We start from the raw sequence: 20,728 nt of genomic DNA, 5'->3' as shown, positions 1-20,728 counted from the left end.
GATCAATCTTAATTATTTTTACTATATTAAAATGCATTGATTTTTTTACATTCGTTAGTCGAAGTTTTCAGATCTTCGGAGCTTGTTCGCGACTCTGTTGATTCAGATCGGCACTTCGGAGCCTGTTCGCGACTCGGTTGATTCAGATCGGCACTTCGGAGCCTGTTCGCGACTCGGTTGATTCAGATCGGCACTTCGGAGCCTGTTCGCGACCCGGTTGATTCAGATCGGCACTTCGGAGCCTGTTCGCGACTCGGTTGATTCAGATAGGCACTTCGGAGCCTGTACGCGACTCGGTTGATTCAGATCGGCACTTCGGAGCCTGTTCGCGACTCGGTTGATTCAGATCGGCACTTCGGAGCCTGTACGCGACTCGGTTGATTCAGATCAGCACTTCGGAGCCTGTTTGTGATTTTTTTTAATTCAGATCTGGACATCGGAGCAGGAAGTTTTTGTCAAACAGTTCATTGGTGATAAATGAATATTTGTACCTGAGGCTTTTTTTTTTACTTGTCGATTTGATTTTTAAATGATTTCAGTGACTTTTGAAAGTAAAGCCTTCTTGTACCTCAGTTGCATGTGTTGTGTTTTATTAATTGTGGATGGATTTATCAACTGAGGAATAAAGTTGAATAGAAATTATCATGAACTCTTAAAGATGATGATGAAAAGAAAAGGTAATATTGCATATAAAAGTATATTTATTTTTATTTTTAGATACGTGATCTAAGTCTTTCATAAAGTTGTTTTATAAACGCAGTAACTTTGGAATCAGATCTGAAAGTTCCTGTCAGTGTTTAAAAACTAATTATGATTTAATAACGTGTTGAATGAATTTGGTAAGAACAGTATTCTATGTTTTTTTACATGGAGGTTATTAATATAGGCTGAAATATAGTGTTTTATATAGTGTAAAGGTGATCTTATGGTGCATTGCTCGTTAAAAGTTAAGCTGTTAATATAATATAGGGGAAGATCAATCTTAATTATTTATACTATATTAAAATGCATTTATTTTTTACATTCGTTAGTCGAAGTTTTCAGATCTTCGGAGCTTGTTCGCGACTCTGTTGATTCAGATCGGCACTTCGGAGCCTTTTCGCGACTCGGTTGATTCAGATCGGGACTTCGGAGCCTGTTTGTGTTTTTTTTTTTTTTAATTCAGATCTGGACATCGGAGCAGGAAGTTTTTGTCAAACAGTTCATTGGTGATAAATGAATATTTGGACCTGAGGCTTTTTTTTTTACTTGTCGATTTGATTTTTAAATGATTTCAGTGACTTTTGAAAGTAAAGCCTTCTTGTACCTCAGTTCCATGTGTTGTGTTTTATTAATTGTGGATGGATTTATCAACTGAGAAATAAAGTTGAATAGAAATTATCATGAACTCTTAAAGATGATGATGAAAAGAAAATGTAATATTCTATATAAAATTATATCTAAGTATGAACTAACTTGCGCAATACAGTAAATATTCTCAGTAAAAAAAAATGTTTGGCTCAGTTTACAGAAAAGTGTACGTCACACATCCTTTCATTGTGATGCAACATTTTTTCCTCTTCAGGTGAGTATTTAACATCTTTATTATTTTGGGGATTAGTTTGTAAGTGCCACACACACACACACACACACGCCGGTCAGAGTTTGCGATCAGAATGATTTATTTTGATGAAAAAACTGATTATTATTTATTTTTATTTTTTACAGGAGTTTACTCATCAAAACTACATTTGATCAAAAGTACAGGGAAAAAGTGAAATATTATTATGAAGTAAAACAACATTTTTCTATTTTAATATACATTCAAATCTATTTTATTTCTGTGATTTTCAGCATCATTACTCCAGTCTTCAGTGTCACATGATTTTCAGAAATCACTCTAATATGATGATTTATTATCAGGGTTGTGCTGCTGAAACTGTGATATTCTTTCAGGATTCTTTGATGAATGGAAAATTAAAAAGAAAAGAATTTATTTAAAATTGAAGTATTTTTTAACAATAAACACTAGAGTTCAAAAGTTTGTGGTCAGTAAATTTATTATTTCTTTCTAAAAAAAAATAGAACTCTTTTAGGATGTATTGTTGATTGTTTTGATTCAGATCGGGAATTCGGAGCATGTTCGCGACTCTGTTGATTCAGATTTGTCAACTGAGAAATAAAGTTGAACAGAAATGATCATGAACTCCTAAAGATGATGATGAAAAGAAAAGGTAATATTGCATATCAAATTATATCCCCCTATATAAATTATATTCCTCCTCAGATGATTATTTAACATGTTGATTATTGTGAGCATTAGTGTGTAAGTGCTACACACACACACACACACACACACTGGTCAGAGTTTGGGATCAGAATGATTTATTACACAGCAAAATCTCTGGTGTAAAATTTTCAGGGACGGTGTAAAATTAACAGTGTTGACATTGTTTTAACACTACATAGTGATAAAATAACACTGCTGTTGTTATTTGTAAGACAGTGTCGGTGTGAAATGTAAGTGTATTTTCAAATTTCACCCAAAGTGTAGTAACAGGCCACGCCTCCACTTAACGCTAGGCCACCAGTCTGTTTCCGCCATTTTCTTTCAGTTGAAGCCGAAGGCGAAGGAAAGGCAGGTAGATCAGATTCTCACACGATATAGCTAAATTAATAAATACATTTATTAGTAAATAGCTAAATATTTTTTTATATTCACGGGGCCATGCACATGGGTAAGGTTAGATGTCATGGACAACTTTGATCAAATCGTTTAACGTTACTCGTTGAGAGAAATCGGGGCCACGTTGTACTAATTTGATACCTTAGTAATTCAGATCATGGACGCGATTTAAAATAGTGGACTAAGTTATCTGTCCTTGATTAACCTAAAACGAATATACGTATTAATAAATCGTAAATTTATTAAACTAATTTCTAAATTGTCTTGTCGTCACGACATCTAGGCTTCCCTTCTCTACATTACTCCTTTTACAGATTAAAACCACACAGTTGATCATGAGAAGAACAAATTTAATGTTTGTAACTGTAAAAACGCAGAGTTATACAAAAAGATAAAATATCAAGGACAGGGGAAGAATTTACAGGTGCTAAAAGCTATTGAAAGATTTGAGGCCTAATAGGCGGATAAAGCCGCGACGCACTCTAAATTGGCGGGCGGGCGCGCGCCATGTCACGCTTGTTATAAAGATGAAGCTTGACCAGCTTCAGGATGTGTCAGCTAGGAGAGTTCCTGTCTCAAAACCTCGTCGAAAATGTTTAAGGTGTTTATTTGACCATGTAAGCTGCTGTTTTATTTAATAGTGTCTGTGGAAGAACGTATAACACACACGCTTTATAATTAAAACGTTAGATTAACGAAGCTTTCGATGGGTGCTGCAGGATTTGCTTTTGTGTGGACGTAAGTTAAACATGTGCAATATCACCAAAACGTCACTCAATTTAATAATTTATAAGCGAAACTTGCATAGTTGGTTTTAAAACTTTATTTTACAAGTTAGATGTAACTGTGTTTGTGTGTAACGTTAAGTGTGTGTGTTAGGTTTTCATATTGGCGTTATCTAGATGAGTGGTTAAAAGACATAATAAATGTGCTAGCTTATTTTAATAGTGAGAGTGTCGTTCTGAAGAAATGCTGGTCCAAGTCGAGTGTAAAGGGAACCCGAAATGGATCCGAATACCAGAGAAAAATGACTGTTTTGACTTCTGTGGATTCATTAAAGAAGGTACGTTTTTCACATTTCGAATAATTTTAAGCTAATTATGACAGTGTTATTCATAAGTATTAGTCTTAATAAATATATATTTTGTTGTTGTTGTTTTTTGCATTAGATAATGGACCTCATTTATCAATTTAATGTAGAAATGAACGCATATCCCTGTGATCAAATCAGCTTACGACAGAGTTCACGTGTAATTCACGAAACCTTTGTATGCAGCCAATCTCAAAGTATTTACCAAAGATCGAAAGTCCATAAATGTGGCAGCACGAAGTAATCATCACTTGAATATAACGCCCATAAAACACCCCAGTTTAGAAACCTCGTCCCTGAGTTTGAACAAAAGTTCTAAAGCATTTATTAATCTTAGTTCATGTTCATTTTAAAATTTACTAAAGCATTATTAAAATCAAGAGTTGTGCTTGTTAAGGGTAATGCAATCTAAATTAACATGAATTAACAACGAACAAATGTATTCTACAACTGTTTTCTTTTCTTCATTTATTAACATTAAGAATACTGTAATGTATTCTTCATTGTTTGTTTATGTTAATACATTAACTTACATGAACTAATGGAACCTTATTGAAAAGTGTTACCTTAATATTAAATATCAAAACTTTTAAATATAAAATTAAATATTCACTTCTATGTAACATAATCAGATACAAGTTATTTATTGAACTAATTTTTCAAATAATTTATAGTCCTACAAAGCTATTATTTTCAGAGCATATGAGCAGAGTGTCACTGAAGGTATCATTTTATCAGCGTTGCCCAGTACAGCTGTACACCATGCTATATCACAGTAGTGCTACTGCAAACAAGAGCAAGTATAATGCATACAAATATCCTGTCAGCGTTGTTTGGGCAGAATTTGATTTCCTGGTGAGCATGAGCAGTACACAAGCACATAAATAGAGTGGAATACTGAGCACAGCATAAACCGCGCAGTGACGAGGAGAGTGACACATGCGCGCTGAACCCTGGCAGGCGGGGCATGCACGTATATAATATTATTATGTAGCCTATTTTCGGCTTTGCGATTTTCATTTTTTAATTTTTATTCTACAAAATATAATTAAATCTCGATACCTTTCATCCGTGCATCGATGCGGTACTGTCGCAGAAAATATTGCAATACTATGCTGTATCGATCCCACCCCTAGCAGTTTGGAAAATAAAAGGGAACAAAATGCTATCATTCTACAATTCTCCACCATATTTACTGTGCTGTGCCCAAGTTCAAGCAACTCGAACACTTGTGTATATGAGCTGAGATCAGACGTGAGATTTGATAGTAGCCACAGCTCACATACATAAATAAATTAAAAGTTTTGCACTGAAACGACCATATGACCTATTTTCTGTGGTACGTTCATTTCGTAAATGAGGCCCAATGTGTATTATAAATGTGTTTAATCCCAAATAATATTCTGATTACAATGTTAAAAAATCTTTCAATACATGTGACTTTATATCCTACTATCTGAATACTTATTTTATTGAATTATATATATATATATATATATATATATATATATATATATATATATATATATATAGAGAGAGAGAGAGAGAGAGAGAGAGAGAGAGATTTTTTTTTTAAATGTATTACTTGCATTTGAAAATAATGCCAAGTGATTTGAAATGTTATTATTTCAGTATGTTAAAACATAAAATTGAGTTGTATTTGTTTCAACTTCTAAGCTTCAGCAAAGTTCAGCTTGCCGCATGGAGCCAATGTGGTTCTGAAAGACTCTGCAGGAGTTGATGTTGATGCTGATATTTTTGATGAGCTTGTGAGAACATCTAAGGTGTCCTTCAAAATTTTGGATGGTGATAACAATAAATCGGGTAAGAAACTCATGACCTGCTGCCATGTTCATAAATGAATCATCTAGTTTGTATTCCCAAACATATTTTTTCACAATACATGATGAGCCGCATCTGTCTTTTTGGTGTTCATATTGTCTTGTGTCCTGTATGTGATTCTAAGATAATGTTCCACAAGCTGAGATCGATCTCTCTGAGCCCTCATGCCCTGGGTCATCGTTTTCATCAATAGAATCAGAAAGTTCGGAGTCCACAGTGATTCCACAATCTTCAAAGGCATCCAAAAAGCGATTCTTAGAAGAACCTTCTGACTGCAATGCGTCAAAAGATGTCAGTTATTTTTTCCTCTTATGTTTTGTCCATCAATGATATAAGTTTCAATACCTTATCAATAATCTTATCAACATTAGTATATCAAAGACCGGTTTATTTGCGTTCATACTTTGTTTTTGTTTTTATATTTATACAGCTAGTTCATGCAGCGCTACACTCAAAACCAGGAGGCTCTGATATATTGAAGGAGTATGAACAAACAAGTAGCCTGTCTGACAAGACACGAAAGAAGCTGGTAAACATCCTTGTGGCTGATATGGTAGAGAAGTATGGGTAAGTGACCAAAAAAAAAAATCTTTAGTTTATATATTGCATTGGTATTTGACCACAGTTACATTTTACATGTAATGTGTAAAATAAATAATAATTTTGTGTTCTAGGAGGATTCCACCAGTCAGTATCCGTTTAAGCTACGCTCTTGGGATCATAACCTTGTTCCCCAATTTGAAGGATAAGTGCTCACCGACTGGTTATGTAAGTATACAGTACATTGAAACTGTACTCTTTATTTCAGCACATATCAAATGCATGAGTCAATCAAATTATCTGTAATTATCGGTAGCTGTAAGTATCATTAAGTATAAATATTTTATAGTTTGGGTAGTCCATTGTGTAAAGTGGGTCATGCATAGAATTTTGGAGAATATATTGTTTACATAAGTTCTGTGCATGCTATACTGCCTGATACTGATTGACTTATTGATGCTTAACATTTGTTTTACAGGAACATTACTATGATCCACGCAGTGGCCAGGGTTACATTGCCTACAGATTGAAAACTGTTCAGCGCAACTCTGTAAATAACTTGAAGGGGGCATCCAAGGTGGTTTACCAAGATGGTCCAAAGACTTTGCGCAAGACATCTTCAGCAACTGAGCAGCTGTCAGGTGACGAATGCACAGAAGCTATATCCATGATGAAGCATTCAACGGACACACCAGTTATTAAGGATAAAATGAGGACAACATTCAAGTACAGGCAGAATTTGATACATGATCCAGACAAATCTTCACTCATCCTTGATTACTTTCCCCGATTTTTGGATACACCAGGCTTGGTAAGAAATATTAAAATGTTGAAGTTAATTGTAAATGTAATTTTAGTGTTCGTTATTGACATGATTTATTTGTGTGATAGATTGACCAAGACTTTACTATGCTTTCTGGAGATGACATCTCAAGCAAATTTATTGCAAAATGGCCAACATTCTACAAGCAAAGAGTAATTGCTGACTGCAAAAACCTGCACCCTGGTGCACATGTGGATGACCTTCTGTCTGCTCTGGAGGAGTGTGATTGTGGTAAGTGTTTTTATTTATATATACATATAAAAATAAATAAAAACTAACTGGTTTAAGGTTTAACTGTATACTCTATTCTGCTAGGATGGGACAGTGATGTGGCAGCTATTCTTCTGCTCATTCATCTTTTGCCTCCGACTGTAAAAGGAAGGAAGACTGGGAAAATCAGTGCAACTGAAGCAGCTGATCATATTGTAAAGTTCATTAAGGTAAAATAAAGTTGTTGTTAGATTTACTCATTTAGTCTATTAACTTAGTTGGTGTAATCTGAAAGTGTATCTGCGTAGTCAAATACAGGTTCAAAAATATAGGACAGGCAGAAACCTTAATCTCTTCGCATCTCACATTAAAATCTTTTTACATCCTTTTCCTATAAATTAAGGGTAAAACAAAGCTTTCATTAGCACATTACAATTATTATTTTATTTGTTACTGATGTAATGTAAATGCACTGAATAATACTTGCACTGCATTTGTTTGGTTACTGTAAAACTCTAACCGAATACATTTTACAAATGTTATTTGTTTTTCCTCATACGTCACACCTCTGAGGATGAGTTTTATTTGTGAATTTGAACATGAAAGATCTTTCATGTCAATTTTCAGTAATTTCCATGATTGATCGTAGTTTAAATTATTGATCAATTAATCATTAACCTTAATGCTACAAAATGCATCTATTGCAGCAGTACGCAGTCACCGTTATGACAGGATGTGCAAATGGCACTAAAAAAATAAATAAAACAAACTGTCACCCAAATTAAAGGCTATTTAGTTTGAATAAAATGCTAGTAGCAGGATTATAAAATGACTAGATGCAATTATGATCATTTTAATTAAATGACGAGCGTGCCATACATTTGAGATCATTTTCCTGACTGCTGAATGCGCCTCTTTAAATAGTTTTCTGGTGCTCGTCGCTGTATTTTAAATCACAATTGCAAATGTTTACAACCTACATTAGAGCATTTAAAATAAAACGATCTAAAACGTAACTGTGGTGCGTGTGAACGTAGTATACCAGTCCACTCTGCTGTTATGCCAAGGATGTTTTTGCTCATGTGAAGAGGATGATCTTTTCCGTCTAGTTTAAATAAAAAAATATTGTAGTTTAACATTGATAAATTGCGAATATAGAAACATTTGGATATGTGCAGAATGAGATGTGAGCAATAACCTCCAAATACATCCAAACCCACGCTCTCTCGTCCTCGTATGCAAGCACTCATGCACTGTCATGATCGAATGCACTGTAAATGCTGGATTTGTTTTAAACAAATAGGCCTAGCAGAAGGCAAAAATTAAAAATCAAACATTTTGCAGAACAGGATCAAACAAAAAAAGTACTGGTCATAATACTTGCATAAAATGTTTAATGTGAAAAAAAAAAAAAAAAAGTTTACTGACTGCACACCCACAAGCGCCACAGTTAGATTTGGGATAATTTTATTTTTAATGCTATAGTGTCATTTAAAAACATTGCAATTGCGTTTTAAAATACAACAAAGAGCACCACAAAACCATTTAAAGACTCATTCAGCAGTCTCCTTGACAGGAAACAGTCAACAAAGTAAAATGATCTAAAACGTATGGCGCGCTCTCTTCATTTTATCAAATGATCATAATCACATCTATTCATTTTACAATCCTGCTAGCATTTTAAAACCGCTTTAATTCAGGTGAGAAAGCTTTTTTTCCAAGTGGCTTTTACACACAATAATAATAATACCACTGTAGAGGCATTTTGCAGTATTAAGGTTATTAATTGATCGTGAATTTAAACGTCGATCGATCATGGAAATTATTGAAAAATGACATCCCTAAATACAAATTAGTTGGATGGAAACCTGGCTGTTGTCTGCTTTAAACTATGCTTCCGAACAAATGTGATTCACGGTTCTGGGCAGCTCCAGGACAGCTGTCTCTCAGAGCGCGGTGCTGTCTGTGCGCGGGGCAGAGTAACGCTGCAGTGTTTGTGAGAGCTGCCAACTTCTCCACCCCATTTACAGAGTGAAATTCTCTGACTAAATTTAACTCCCAAGGACTGTTGTTGAATCTTCCAAAAGTTTTGGCTTTGGGTCCTTCACAAGCAGCAGCAGCACTTTCCACTGCACCAATAACACGGGGCTGCCCGCCGACGTGCATGACTTTAAATCGGCACTACTAAAAACGGATATCGGCCGAGGCGATATATATATATAAAAAAAAACATTTATCGGCATGGTATATCGGTCGACCTCTAGTTACTACATTTCTATTGCTTTCCATGTTGAACTTTTTGTTTCTATTTTAATTTACTTTTAAATCCCATTAAAAGCCTAATTTGTACATTGTGAATGAAAGATGATGCCTTTATATACAGTCACTGTCACTCACAGCCACTTGCACGTGCTCCGATCATGAGCTGCACGGAGCACAACATTAAATCAGTTAACTGACCATCGACAGCTTTAATCAGTTGCATCTCTTATCGACAATTAATCAATCATAGATTAATCATTGACATTCCTAGTCCGGTGTTGTACAAAATAATGTTTAAAATCTCTCATCATATTCTCTTAGGTGGGGACGAGCGTCAAGACATTTCTTGAACAAATTGGATCTACACAGCCCTTTCTCCTCTGTGTTGGAGAAAAGAGGAGTATCATTCAGAAGTTTTACATCATCCTGGACCAGAAGGCCATTCCCTGCATGACTCAGACAGCTGTTGCAGCCTTTGATGAACTCTTTAAGGCGCACTTTGTCTTTGCCGTGTCGTATGATGAGGCCTTGTGCAACTTCTACACGTTCATTCAAACAACAGTGTATGGCATTGATGTGGGCACTGCCAAGGAAAGTCCAAGGGTCAAGGAAATCCGAGTGAGAATTGAAAACACTGAGGTGTGACTCCCCTCCCCCCCAGCATCTTGCTCAAATGTTCTCATGCTTCCTTTGCAAGGTACACCACAGAAGTTGTTCAAGTTTGTTTCAGCATCTGAAGTTTCATCATGGTTTGTACCCAGGGCGTTCATTACGGTTGAAATGTGGCGAACCTGGATGTTCATCTGTGTTTTATACATATTATGGGTTCAAGAAACATATCGTTGGAGTCCACAGAGACTGTGTAGCCTCAGGTACTGCTGAGAATTTTGGCAGTAGTATCACTGTTCCGGTTTCTGATGCCCTAAGTGAGGATCCTCCAGTCACTTTTCAGACTCCTGTTGAAAATCGGCAAGTAACTGATATGTGTAGTGCTATTGTTGCTCAAGTACAAGCAGCTGGAGTTTCTGAAAGCACTGTTCAATGTTTAGTTGGTTCAATGGAAGAACTTGTAAGTGATGTTCATGCTCAGGCAAGAGACACTGTTCTAAAATGTCTTTCATCAGAGGTACCTGGGCAAACTCTAGACAAAGTTAAAGACTGTTTTAGCCAGCTCGAAAATCCTTTCTCTTGCCTTAATACTGAAAAAAAGAGGCAAAGACACTTTGAGAAAAAATGGAAAATCGTGGAACCAGTGGAATATGTTCTTGGTGTGCGTTATGATGTGCGCAAAGATAAAACTACAGGCTTATACAGTCAAGTTCCTGTCAATGACAAATTTATCTATGTGCCCATTTTAGGAACTCTCGAGTCTATGTTTACAAATTCTGAACTTTGCCACTTTTTCCAGCAGGTTAAAAGTCATCAAGATGGTATTTACAAAGACATTAATGATGGTTCTTACTTCAAAAAGCACATGTTATTTGGTCAAAAAGAGCATGCTCTTCAAATACAGTTATATTATGACGATTTCGAAACTGCAAATCCACTTGGATCCAAAAAAGGAATACACAAACTTGGCTGTGTTTATTTTATTTTAAGAAATTTGCCCCCCAAGATCAATTCTGTTTTAATGAACATCCATCTTGTGGCCCTTTTCCATTCAGAAGACTTGAAAAAATATGGCTTTGAACCAATCTTACAGCCTCTGGTAAAGGATCTTAAAATTCTCGAGTTGAAGGGAATTAATGTTCCCTTCTCAGATACTATGTTACAGGGTTCTGTCATCCAGGTTACTGGTGACAATTTAGCTTTACATGGATTGCTTGGTATGGTTGAGTCGTTCAGTGCAACCTACTGTTGTCGGTTTTGCTTAATTGACAAAACGAAACTGCAGTCTGTCTTTAGTGAGGATGACCCAGATTTAATCATTCGAACAAAGGAGCTATATTCAGAACATTGCAGTGCTCTGGCACAAAATCCCACTCTTGCACCACTGTTTGGCCTTAAGAGAAGTTGTCCACTCAATTCATTACAGTTTTTTCATTCTTCGGAGAATTATGCTGTTGACATTATGCACGATTTGCTTGAAGGGGTTGTGCAGTATGAGTTAAAACTGCTTTTTCAGTACTTTGTTAAAAACTGCATTTCATTGGACACACTTTCGGAAAGGATTCAGAGCTTCAACTATGGGTACAGTGAAAGAAAGAATAGACCAAGTGGAGTTAAAATTGATGATGGCAGCAAGGACCTTGGCCTCAATGCTATTCAGTCATGGTGCCTTCTGCGCAATACCCCCTTAATCTTTGGAGATCTAGTTGACACGGACAATGGTTACTGGAATCTTATACTACTTTTGATACAGATAGTGAACATTGTATTCTCACCAGTTGTAACACAGGGTATGACTTATTTTTTGAAACATTTAATTTCTGATCATCATAAACTTTTTAAGTCCATATTTCCTGAAAAAAGATTGATTCCAAAACACCATCTAATGATCCATTATCCTAGATGCATTCGGAAAGTGGGTCCACTTATACACATGTGGTGCATGAGATACGAAGGGAAGCATAACTTTTTTAAGAAGTCTGTGAAGAATTTTAAAAACATAACCAAAACACTGGCCAAGAAGCATCAACATCAGTTGGCTTTTCATTGGGAAAGTTTTTATTTTAAAAGATTTCAGTTTGGTCCCTTTAATGAAGTCTCTACTTGCACTCTGGAGGGTAATGAGCTTTTAACTGAAACTTGGAATTTACCCACTCTCTCCACTACAACCTGGGTAAAAAACTATGGAACTGAATACCAAGTTGGAATGTATGTTTGCTCTGCTGTTGAAAATGAAATGCCTGTTTTTAATAAGATTATCAGTATTATTGTAAAAGATGGGCAAGCTTTTCTTTTGGCCAGTAATGTAATTACAGTGTGTTTTGATGAGCAGGTGCATGCATTCTGTGTTGAGGAGGTGGGAAATATTTTCACTCTCATTTGCGTGGATGATTTGATATACTATAGACCTTATGACAGGCAGTTTTCATATGACAATGACGAGAGAACTTACATTGTTCCCTGTTGTGTTTTTGTTTCAGATTGGAATTAATTGCAAATTGTAATTTTTTTAAATGCAATGAAATGCAGTGTTTGAATGTTAAATGTGGTGTACCTCAATAAAGTTTTTGCAGTATTTTCTGCAAATATGTCCTGCCATTTAATTGTAGAAACAATCAAATATTAATAAAAGCGCTATTAAAATCACCAAAAGTGCCATTATAAATAAGTATTTTGAACACTCATCATTGTTATATTCACATTACACTGGTGTTGATCTTAAAAGGAGAGTGTTAAAATTTAACACTGTAATTGAATACTAACACTGGTGTAGTGCAGAAACAACAATGAATAATGTTGAATAGGTTAAACAATTAACAATAATGAGTGTTGAATTTACACACACATGGTGTCAAAAAGTTAACACTATCAAAAGTGTAACATTTACACTCTATAGTGTGGACACATATAGACACTTTGCTGGTGTTAAATTTGACACTGTGGGTGTTCTTTTTACACCATTGATTTTGCAGTGTATGTGTGTTTTTTTATCACAGAAATAAAATATATTTTAAAGGATATTAAAATAGAATCCATTATTTTATATATTTTATTTGGATAAGTTTGTATTATTACTGATTTTTGACACTTCGGAGCCTGTTCGCGACTCGGTTGATTCAGATCGGCACTTCGGAGCATGTTCGCGACTCGGTTGATTCAGATCGGCACTTCGGAGCCTATTTGTGATTTTTTTAAATTGAGATCTGGACATTGGAGCAGGAAGTTTTTGTCAAACAGTTCATTGGTGATAAATGAATATTTGGACCTGAGGCTTTTTTTTTTTTTTTTTTTTTGCTTGTCGATTTGATTTTTAAATGATTTCAATGACTTTTGAAAATAAAGCCTTCTTGTACCTCAGTTGCATGTGTTGTGTTTTATTAATTTTGGATGGATTTATCAACTGAGGAATAAAGTTGAATAGAAATTATCATGAACTCTTAAAGATGATGATGAAAAGAAAAGGTAATATTGCATATAAAAGTATATCTAAGTATGAACTAACTTGCGCAATACAGTAAATATTCTTACTCAGTGAAAAAATGTTTGGCTCAGTTTACAGAATAGTGTACGTCACACAACTTTTCATTATGATGCAACATTGTTTCCTCTTAAGGTGAGTATTTAACATCTTTATTATTGTGGGCATTAGTGTGTAAGTGCCACACACACACACACACACACACACACACACACCATTCAGAGTTTGGGATCAGAATGATTTATTTTGATGAAAAAACTGATTATTATTATTTTTTTAAGGAGTTTACTCATCACAACTGCATTTATTTGATCAAAAGTACACTGAAAAAAGTGAAATATTATTATGAAGTAAAACAACATTTTTCTATTTTAATATTCATTAAAATCTTTTTTTATTTCTGTGATTTTCAGCATCATTACTCCAGTCTTCGGTGTCACATGATCTTCAGAAATCATTATAATATGATGATTTATTATCAGGGTTGTGCTGCTGAAACTGTGATATTCTTTCAGGATTCTTTGATGAATGAAAAGTTAAAAAGAAGAGAATTTATTTAAAAAAGAAGTCTTTCTAAAAATAAACACTACAGTTATCAGTTTGTGGTCAGTACAATTTATTCTTTCTTTCTAAAAAAAATAGAACTCTTTAAGGATGTTTTGTTGATTGTTTGGATTCAGATCGGCACTTCGGAGCGTGTTACCGACTCTGTTGATTCAGATCGGCACTTCGGAGCATGTTCGCGACTCGGTTGATTCAGATCGGCACTTCGGAGCATGTTCGCGACTCGGTTGATTCAGATCGGCACTTCGGAGCCTGTTCGATTCAGATCGGCACTTCGGAGCCTGTTCGCGACTCGGTTGATTCAGATCGGCACTTCGGAGCATGTTCGCGACTCGGTTGATTCAGATCGGCACTTCGGAGCCTGTTCGCGACTCCGTTGATTCAGATCGGCACTTCGGAGCCTTTTCGCGACTCGGTTGATTCAGATGGGGACTTCGGAGCCTGTTCGCGACTCGGTTGATTCAGATCGGGACTTCGGAGCCTGTTTGTGTTTTTTTTTTTTTATTATTCAGATCTGGACATCAGAGCAGGAAGTTTTTGTCAAACAGTTCATTGGTGATAAATTAATATTTGGACCTGAGGCTTTTTTTTTTACTTGTCGATTTGATTTTTAAATGATTTCAGTGACTTTTGAAAGTAAAGCCTTCTTGTACCTCAGTTGCATGTGTTGTGTTTTATTAATTGTGGATGCATTTATCAACTGAGAAATAAAGTTGAATAGAAATTATCATGAACTCTTAAAGATGATGATGAAAAGAAAATGTAATATTCTATATAAAATTATATCTAAGTATGAACTAACTTGCGCAATACAGTAAATATTCTCAGTAAAAAAAAAAATGTTTGGCTCAGTTTACAGAAAAGTGTACGTCACACATCCTTTCATTGTGATGCAACATTTTTTCCTCTTCAGGTGAGTATTTAACATCTTTATTATTTTGGGGATTAGTTTGTAAGTGCCACACACACACACACACACACACACACACGCCGGTCAGAGTTTGCGATCAGAATGATTTATTTTGATGAAAAAACTGATTATTATTTATTTTTATTTTTTACAGGAGTTTACTCATCAAAACTACATTTATTTGATCAAAAGTACAGGGAAAAAGTGAAATATTATTATGAAGTAAAACAACATTTTTCTATTTTACTATACATTAAAATCTATTTTGTTTCTGTGATTTTCAGCATCATTACTCCAGTCTTCAGTGTCACATGATTTTCAGAAATCATTCTAATATGATGATTTATTATCAGGGTTGTGCTGCTGAAACTGTTTTATTCTTTCAGGATTCTTTGATGAATGGAAAATTAAAAAGAAAAGAATTTATTTAAAATTGAAGTATTTTCTAACAATAAACACTAGAGTTCAAAAGTTTGTGGTCAGTAAAATTTATTATTTCTTTCTAAAAAAAAAATAGAACTCTTTTAGGATGTATTGTTGATTGTTTTGATTCAGATCGGGAATTCGGAGCATGTTCGCGACTCTGTTGATTCAGATTTGTCAACTGAGAAATAAAGTTGAACAGAAATGATCATGAACTCCTAAAGATGATGATGAAAAGAAAAGGTAATATTGCATATCAAATTATATCCCCCTATATAAATTATATTCCTCCTCAGATGATTATTTAACATGTTGATTATTGTGAGCATTAGTGTGTAAGTGCTACACACACACACACACACACACACACACACACACTGGTCAGAGTTTGGGATCAGAATGATTTATTATGTGTTTTTTTTATCACAGAAATAAAATATATTTTAAAGGATATTAAAATAGAATCCATTATTTTATATATTTTATTTGGATAAGTTTGTATTATTACTGATTTTTGACTGTAGCATCACTACCAATAACCGTGTGTCGACAGCAGGTGGCGATGTTGATCTATAATCCCCTGCAGAGACACTGAAATACAACTTTTTTTTCCTTCAAACAGTTCATTGAACAATAATATATTAAGTACCTGAAGCTGACAATGCAGTATATGTATAATAATTAGTACAGATGATTGATTTAGCGCTGTTAACGCGCGTGTGAGGGGCGGAGACGCGCCGCCGAGCGTCAGACGCTCATGAGGACCAAACGCAGCAGAACAGTAGGAAACTTCACTCCTCTTATTATTTCTCTTTTACAATAGCGATTTATTTTTAGATACGTGATCTAAGTCTTTCATAAAGTTGTTTTATAAACGCAGTAACTTTGGAATCAGATCTGAAAGTTCCTGTCAGTGTTTAAAAACTAATTATGATTTAATAACGTGTTGAATGAATTTGGTAAGAACAGTATTCTATGTTTTTTTACATGGAGGTTATTAATATAGGCTGAAATATAGTGTTTTATATAGTGTAAAGGTGATCTTATGGTGCATTGCTCGTTAAAAGTTAACTGTTAATATAATATAGGGGAAGATCAATCTTTATTATTTTTACAATATTAAAATGCATTTATTTTTTACATTCGTTAGTCGAAGTTTTCAGATCTTCGGAGCTTGTTCGCGACTCTGTTGATTCAGATCGGCACTTCGGAGCCTGTTCGCGACTCGGTTGATTCAGATCGGCACTTCGGAGCCTGTTCGCGACTCGGTTGATTCAGATCGGCACTTCGGAGCCTGTACGCGACTCGGTTGATTCAGATCCGCACTTCGGAGCCTGTTCGCGACTCGGTTGATTCAGATCGGCACTTCGGAGCATGTTCGCGACTCGGTTGATTCAGATCGGCACTTCGGAGCCTGTTCGCGACTCGGTTGATTCAGATCGGCACTTCGGAGCCTGTTCGCGTCTCGGTTGATTCAGATCGGCACTTCGGAGCCTGTTCGCGACTCGGTTGATTCAGATCGGCACTTCGGAGCCTGTTCGCGACTCCGTTGATTCAGATCGGCACTTCGGAGCCTTTTCGCGACTCGGTTGATTGAGATCGGGACTTCGGAGCCTGTTTGTGATTTTTTAAAATTCAGATCTGGACATCGGAGCAGGAAGTTTTTGTCAAACAGTTCATTGGTGATAAATGAATATTTGGACCTGAGGCTTTTTTTTTTTTTTTGCTTGTCGATTTGATTTTTAAATGATTTCAATGACTTTTGAAAGTAAAGCCTTCTTGTACCTCAGTTGCATGTGTTGTGTTTTATTCATGGGCGTAGGTTTAGGGGGGACGCTAGGTAGTGGTGGGCGATACTTCAAAATTTGGTATCGATCTGATACCAAATAAATATAGAGTCAGTACCGATACCAATACTATACTTTTTACTTAAAAAAAAAAACTGTTGTGTAGGGGAGTGCAGTAGGTCTATGTCATTATTTCTGAGGTGGATGAATGATCAATTATTTAGCCAATATTTGTTATTAATGTATTGAATTCACAAAATTATTAGTTATTAGGCACTGTAGAATTAATTCTTTACAGCCTTTTAAAAAATAATAATAATAAAATAAAGAATACAAAAAATCTCCCTTTTTTCTGGTTTTAAAAGCAAATGAAATGAAGTGCACACAATTATTACTGAAGAACAAACACAGAACAAATATACCTGTGCAATTACATTCCCTGGAACCCCCCTTCTAAATGTGCTATCAGCTTCGCTCACTCTGTTCGCTGCTCCTCGGCGTGTTGTGTCAGTGAGTCACGTGGCGACACAACAACGAATCACAGCAGAGCAGCAGGAGGGGGAGGTGTAGCAAAGTGGGCCAGGATGCGAAAGCAGCGTTTGCTCAGGATTGTAGAGGTAGAAGACACGAGCAAAGTATAATGAACATAGATGAGATATATTTAAATTAAAATATCGATTAAATTACAATTGTATCGATCCGATACCAATACCAGTGTTGGCATCGATACTATCGATATTTAGATCGATCCGCCCACCCCTAACGCTAGGTAGTCCCTATCAATATTTTGAGATGACAAATTTGTCCCTACCAATATTTAGCAAGCTCCTTTGAACTGCTATTTGGATCTTTGCACTGCTGTTTGGATCGATTCTAACGGCCAGGACGACGACAGTATAAGAAACCCCGTAATTTGATTGGCGGCGGGGTATCTGACAGGCTACACGCGCGGGCTTGCACTACTTACTTTTGTGCTTGCACTCAGTGTTGCCAACTTCTTTCAATGGAAAGTAGCTAAACCCTGCCTGAAAAGTCGCTAAATGTCGCTAGATGACGTCATATGGTAATTACCATATTCATGACGTAGGTGCGTCATATTATCTCGCCCTTTCTGTGCTCATGTACTGCATTTTAATGCTGCAAAAATTCTCAATAAAACGTTTTTTATTATTATATTTTAATGTTTCTGTTGTCAGACAACGGAATTAATATTATAATGACTGAAACGCGGTCCATTAAGACTAGGCTACATACCAGCTCTCAAAGATGTTAATCTGTGCACTAAAATCCTATTCACGACTATGAAATAACATACACATAAGATTAAGACAATGGTTGAACTGTGATTTCGACTGTACTTGTATGTAAAATAGAGTTTGAAGCAACAGAATATCTTTTTTTAACTGAAAGTGCTGCTCCTCTCTGCTCGCTGAACAGGGCAGATAGATGCGTGTGCGCGCGCTGCCTGTGGGGGGGGGGGGAGAGAGAGAGAGAGAGAGAGAGAGAGAGAGAGCGCGAGCGCTTGTGCTCGTTCGGCAGTACTGGAGAGTCTCAGAGAATAAATAAGGTCTGTCAAAAAAAAGTCGCTAGATTTGTCGCTAGTCGCTTTTTTGGAAAAAAGTCGCTATGGGGGTTTGAAAAGTCGCTAAATCTAGCGACAAATCCGCTAAGTTGGCAACACTGCTTGCACTAGCAGCGAACGGGTGGTTTGTGTGCGCGCGCATGTTGACGACGCCGACGGTAAGTTATAAGGGCTGTCTCTCTGCCACATACAAAGGCCAGAGTAAAGACATTTTAATATTCCGGTTTTTTTTTTTTTTGCCCCTTTTTGTACTTTGTAGATGCCACCCAAGAAGAAGAAAGGGGACATAAGAAGCTTTTTCATAAAGCAGATCAGAGTGTAAGTAGGCAAAATAACTAGCTAGCCACAAAAAAAAACTAGCAGTAGTGACTGACCAGGCTTACAAATGCATATTCTGTGGAAAATAGTATTAACTGGTGATAGTATTACCCAGATAGAATGCTACGTTAGCAAGTAACTGAAGGTCAATTAGCCTGTAAGTTACCTTAACTTAGGATCTTGCAGTCAACATAAACGTGAGTGTACTGGAGGGTAAATAGTGTTTATAATAGAAAAATATTATTATATTTATTTAGATTTGTTTCCTTGTGGCAGAATATTTTTTGTTAGTGTAAATACTAATGTACATACTAATTTATCTTAATAAAACGTTTGGTTGTTCAGCATTACACAGTCTCAGATTTTTATTTTTTGAGAGTGCATTGAGATTATACAGTTATACTAAATCACCATTAAATCACTGGTATCTTACAACAAAATAATTCCGTGGGAGGGGGGTGGGTTATGGGGGTGTCCCCACCAAAGCTGAGACCAAACCTACGCCCATACACTAAACCAACATAACACTCATGACTAGAAGGTCATGATATAATGCTGATGTTATTGTGATGATAATGTAATATAAAGCTAATGTTATAGTGCTGATAATGAAAAAAAGGTGTTTACATTATTCATTTAGCTGATGCTTTTATCCAAAGTGACTTACAATTGCTATGTATGTCATAGGTCACATGCCTCTGGAGCAACTAGGTTAAGTGTCTTGCTCAGGGACACATTGGTGTCTCACAGTGGATTTGAACCCAGGTTTTTCACACCAAAGGCATGTGTCTTATCCACTGCGCCATCAATAATGTGATATTATGGTGATGTTATGGCGATAGTGTTGTTGGTGATAATTTGATGATAATGCTGATTATGCTGTTATTGTGAGGATAATGTGATGATTAAGGTGATTTTATGGCAATAGTGGTGATAATGTGGTGATGACAATGGTCATGTAATGGTGATGGTGATATGATGATGTAATAATGCTGAATGCATGCCCATTGTGATTAGAAAGTGAAAGTGAAAGTGAAGTGACATTCAGCCAAGTATGGTGACCCATACTCAGAATTTGTGCTCTGCATTTAACCCATCCGAAATGCACACACACAGAGCAGTGAACACACACACACACACACTGTGAGCACACACCCGGAGCAGTGTTTATGTGATTATGTTATAGAGAGAGAGAGAGAGAGAGAGAGAGAGAGAGAGAGAGAGAGTCTCACCTCTGCAGGATGTTAGCGTCTAGTGACTCTAGGTCAGAGGTTAGATGTTTCACAGGATGAATGTTTATCTCATAAGTGACTTATCAGCAAATGTAAGCACAAACTGTACATTAACAAATGGTTTGTGTCATAGACAGGGGGTTAACCAACTCCAGGGTAAGGCTAAAAGTAGCCTTATATTAGTGTAATCTATCAAATACACACATCATGCCGCCTTTTAGACAAGTACCCAATATAAAATAATAATAAAATCATTTTACTACAACTGAATGTCATGTAATCACAATGCTTTTATCTCCAAAGTTATTCAAACAGCGAATAAGTTACAGAAAGCAGCAAAGAACATTTACATGATCATATATTATTGGAAAAATGCTCAACACTGTAAAATGC

At 36.0% G+C, this 20,728-nt stretch overlaps 1 protein-coding gene across 4 annotated transcripts; it reads left to right on the top strand.

Moving 5' to 3' along the window:
- Positions 1-2,578: 2,578 nt before the first annotated feature.
- LOC113093039 (uncharacterized) lies at positions 2,579-10,966 on the top strand. 4 transcript variants are annotated; one of them, XM_026258863.1, is made up of 10 exons: positions 2,579-2,621; positions 3,614-3,728; positions 5,433-5,579; positions 5,722-5,888; positions 6,028-6,164; positions 6,272-6,365; positions 6,616-6,948; positions 7,029-7,191; positions 7,276-7,400; positions 9,754-10,966. In XM_026258863.1, exons 2-10 carry the CDS (start codon positions 3,635-3,637, stop codon positions 10,075-10,077), a joined length of 1,584 nt encoding a protein of 527 aa, XP_026114648.1. In that variant the 5' UTR covers positions 2,579-2,621; positions 3,614-3,634; the 3' UTR covers positions 10,078-10,966. The 4 variants fall into 4 exon arrangements, with proteins under 4 accessions (XP_026114648.1, XP_026114649.1, XP_026114646.1 ...); XM_026258864.1 differs by having other exon boundaries at positions 2,603-2,621; positions 3,633-3,728; XM_026258861.1 differs by having other exon boundaries at positions 2,604-2,621; positions 3,601-3,728.
- Positions 10,967-20,728: the final 9,762 nt, after the last annotated feature.

The sequence above is a fragment of the Carassius auratus genome, unplaced genomic scaffold (assembly GCF_003368295.1).
Source record: "Carassius auratus strain Wakin unplaced genomic scaffold, ASM336829v1 scaf_tig00214843, whole genome shotgun sequence".
Classification (NCBI taxonomy): Eukaryota; Metazoa; Chordata; class Actinopteri; order Cypriniformes; family Cyprinidae; genus Carassius; species Carassius auratus.
The sequence above is the reverse complement of the archived record's forward strand: the minus strand, read 5'-3'. Positions and strand labels throughout refer to the sequence as shown.

What these genes read in the sequence shown, in the direction of transcription:
- LOC113093039 (XM_026258863.1), top strand. Translation starts at nt 3,635, where the DNA reads ATGCTGGTCCAAGTCGAGTGTAAAGGGAACCCGAAATGGATCCGAATA. An exon ending in CTGTGGATTCATTAAAGAAG is followed by an intron (nt 3,729 to 5,432) that starts GTACGTTTTTCA and finishes TCAACTTCTAAG; the next exon opens with CTTCAGCAAAGTTCAGCTTG. An exon ending in TGGTGATAACAATAAATCGG is followed by an intron (nt 5,580 to 5,721) that starts GTAAGAAACTCA and finishes TGTGATTCTAAG; the next exon opens with ATAATGTTCCACAAGCTGAG.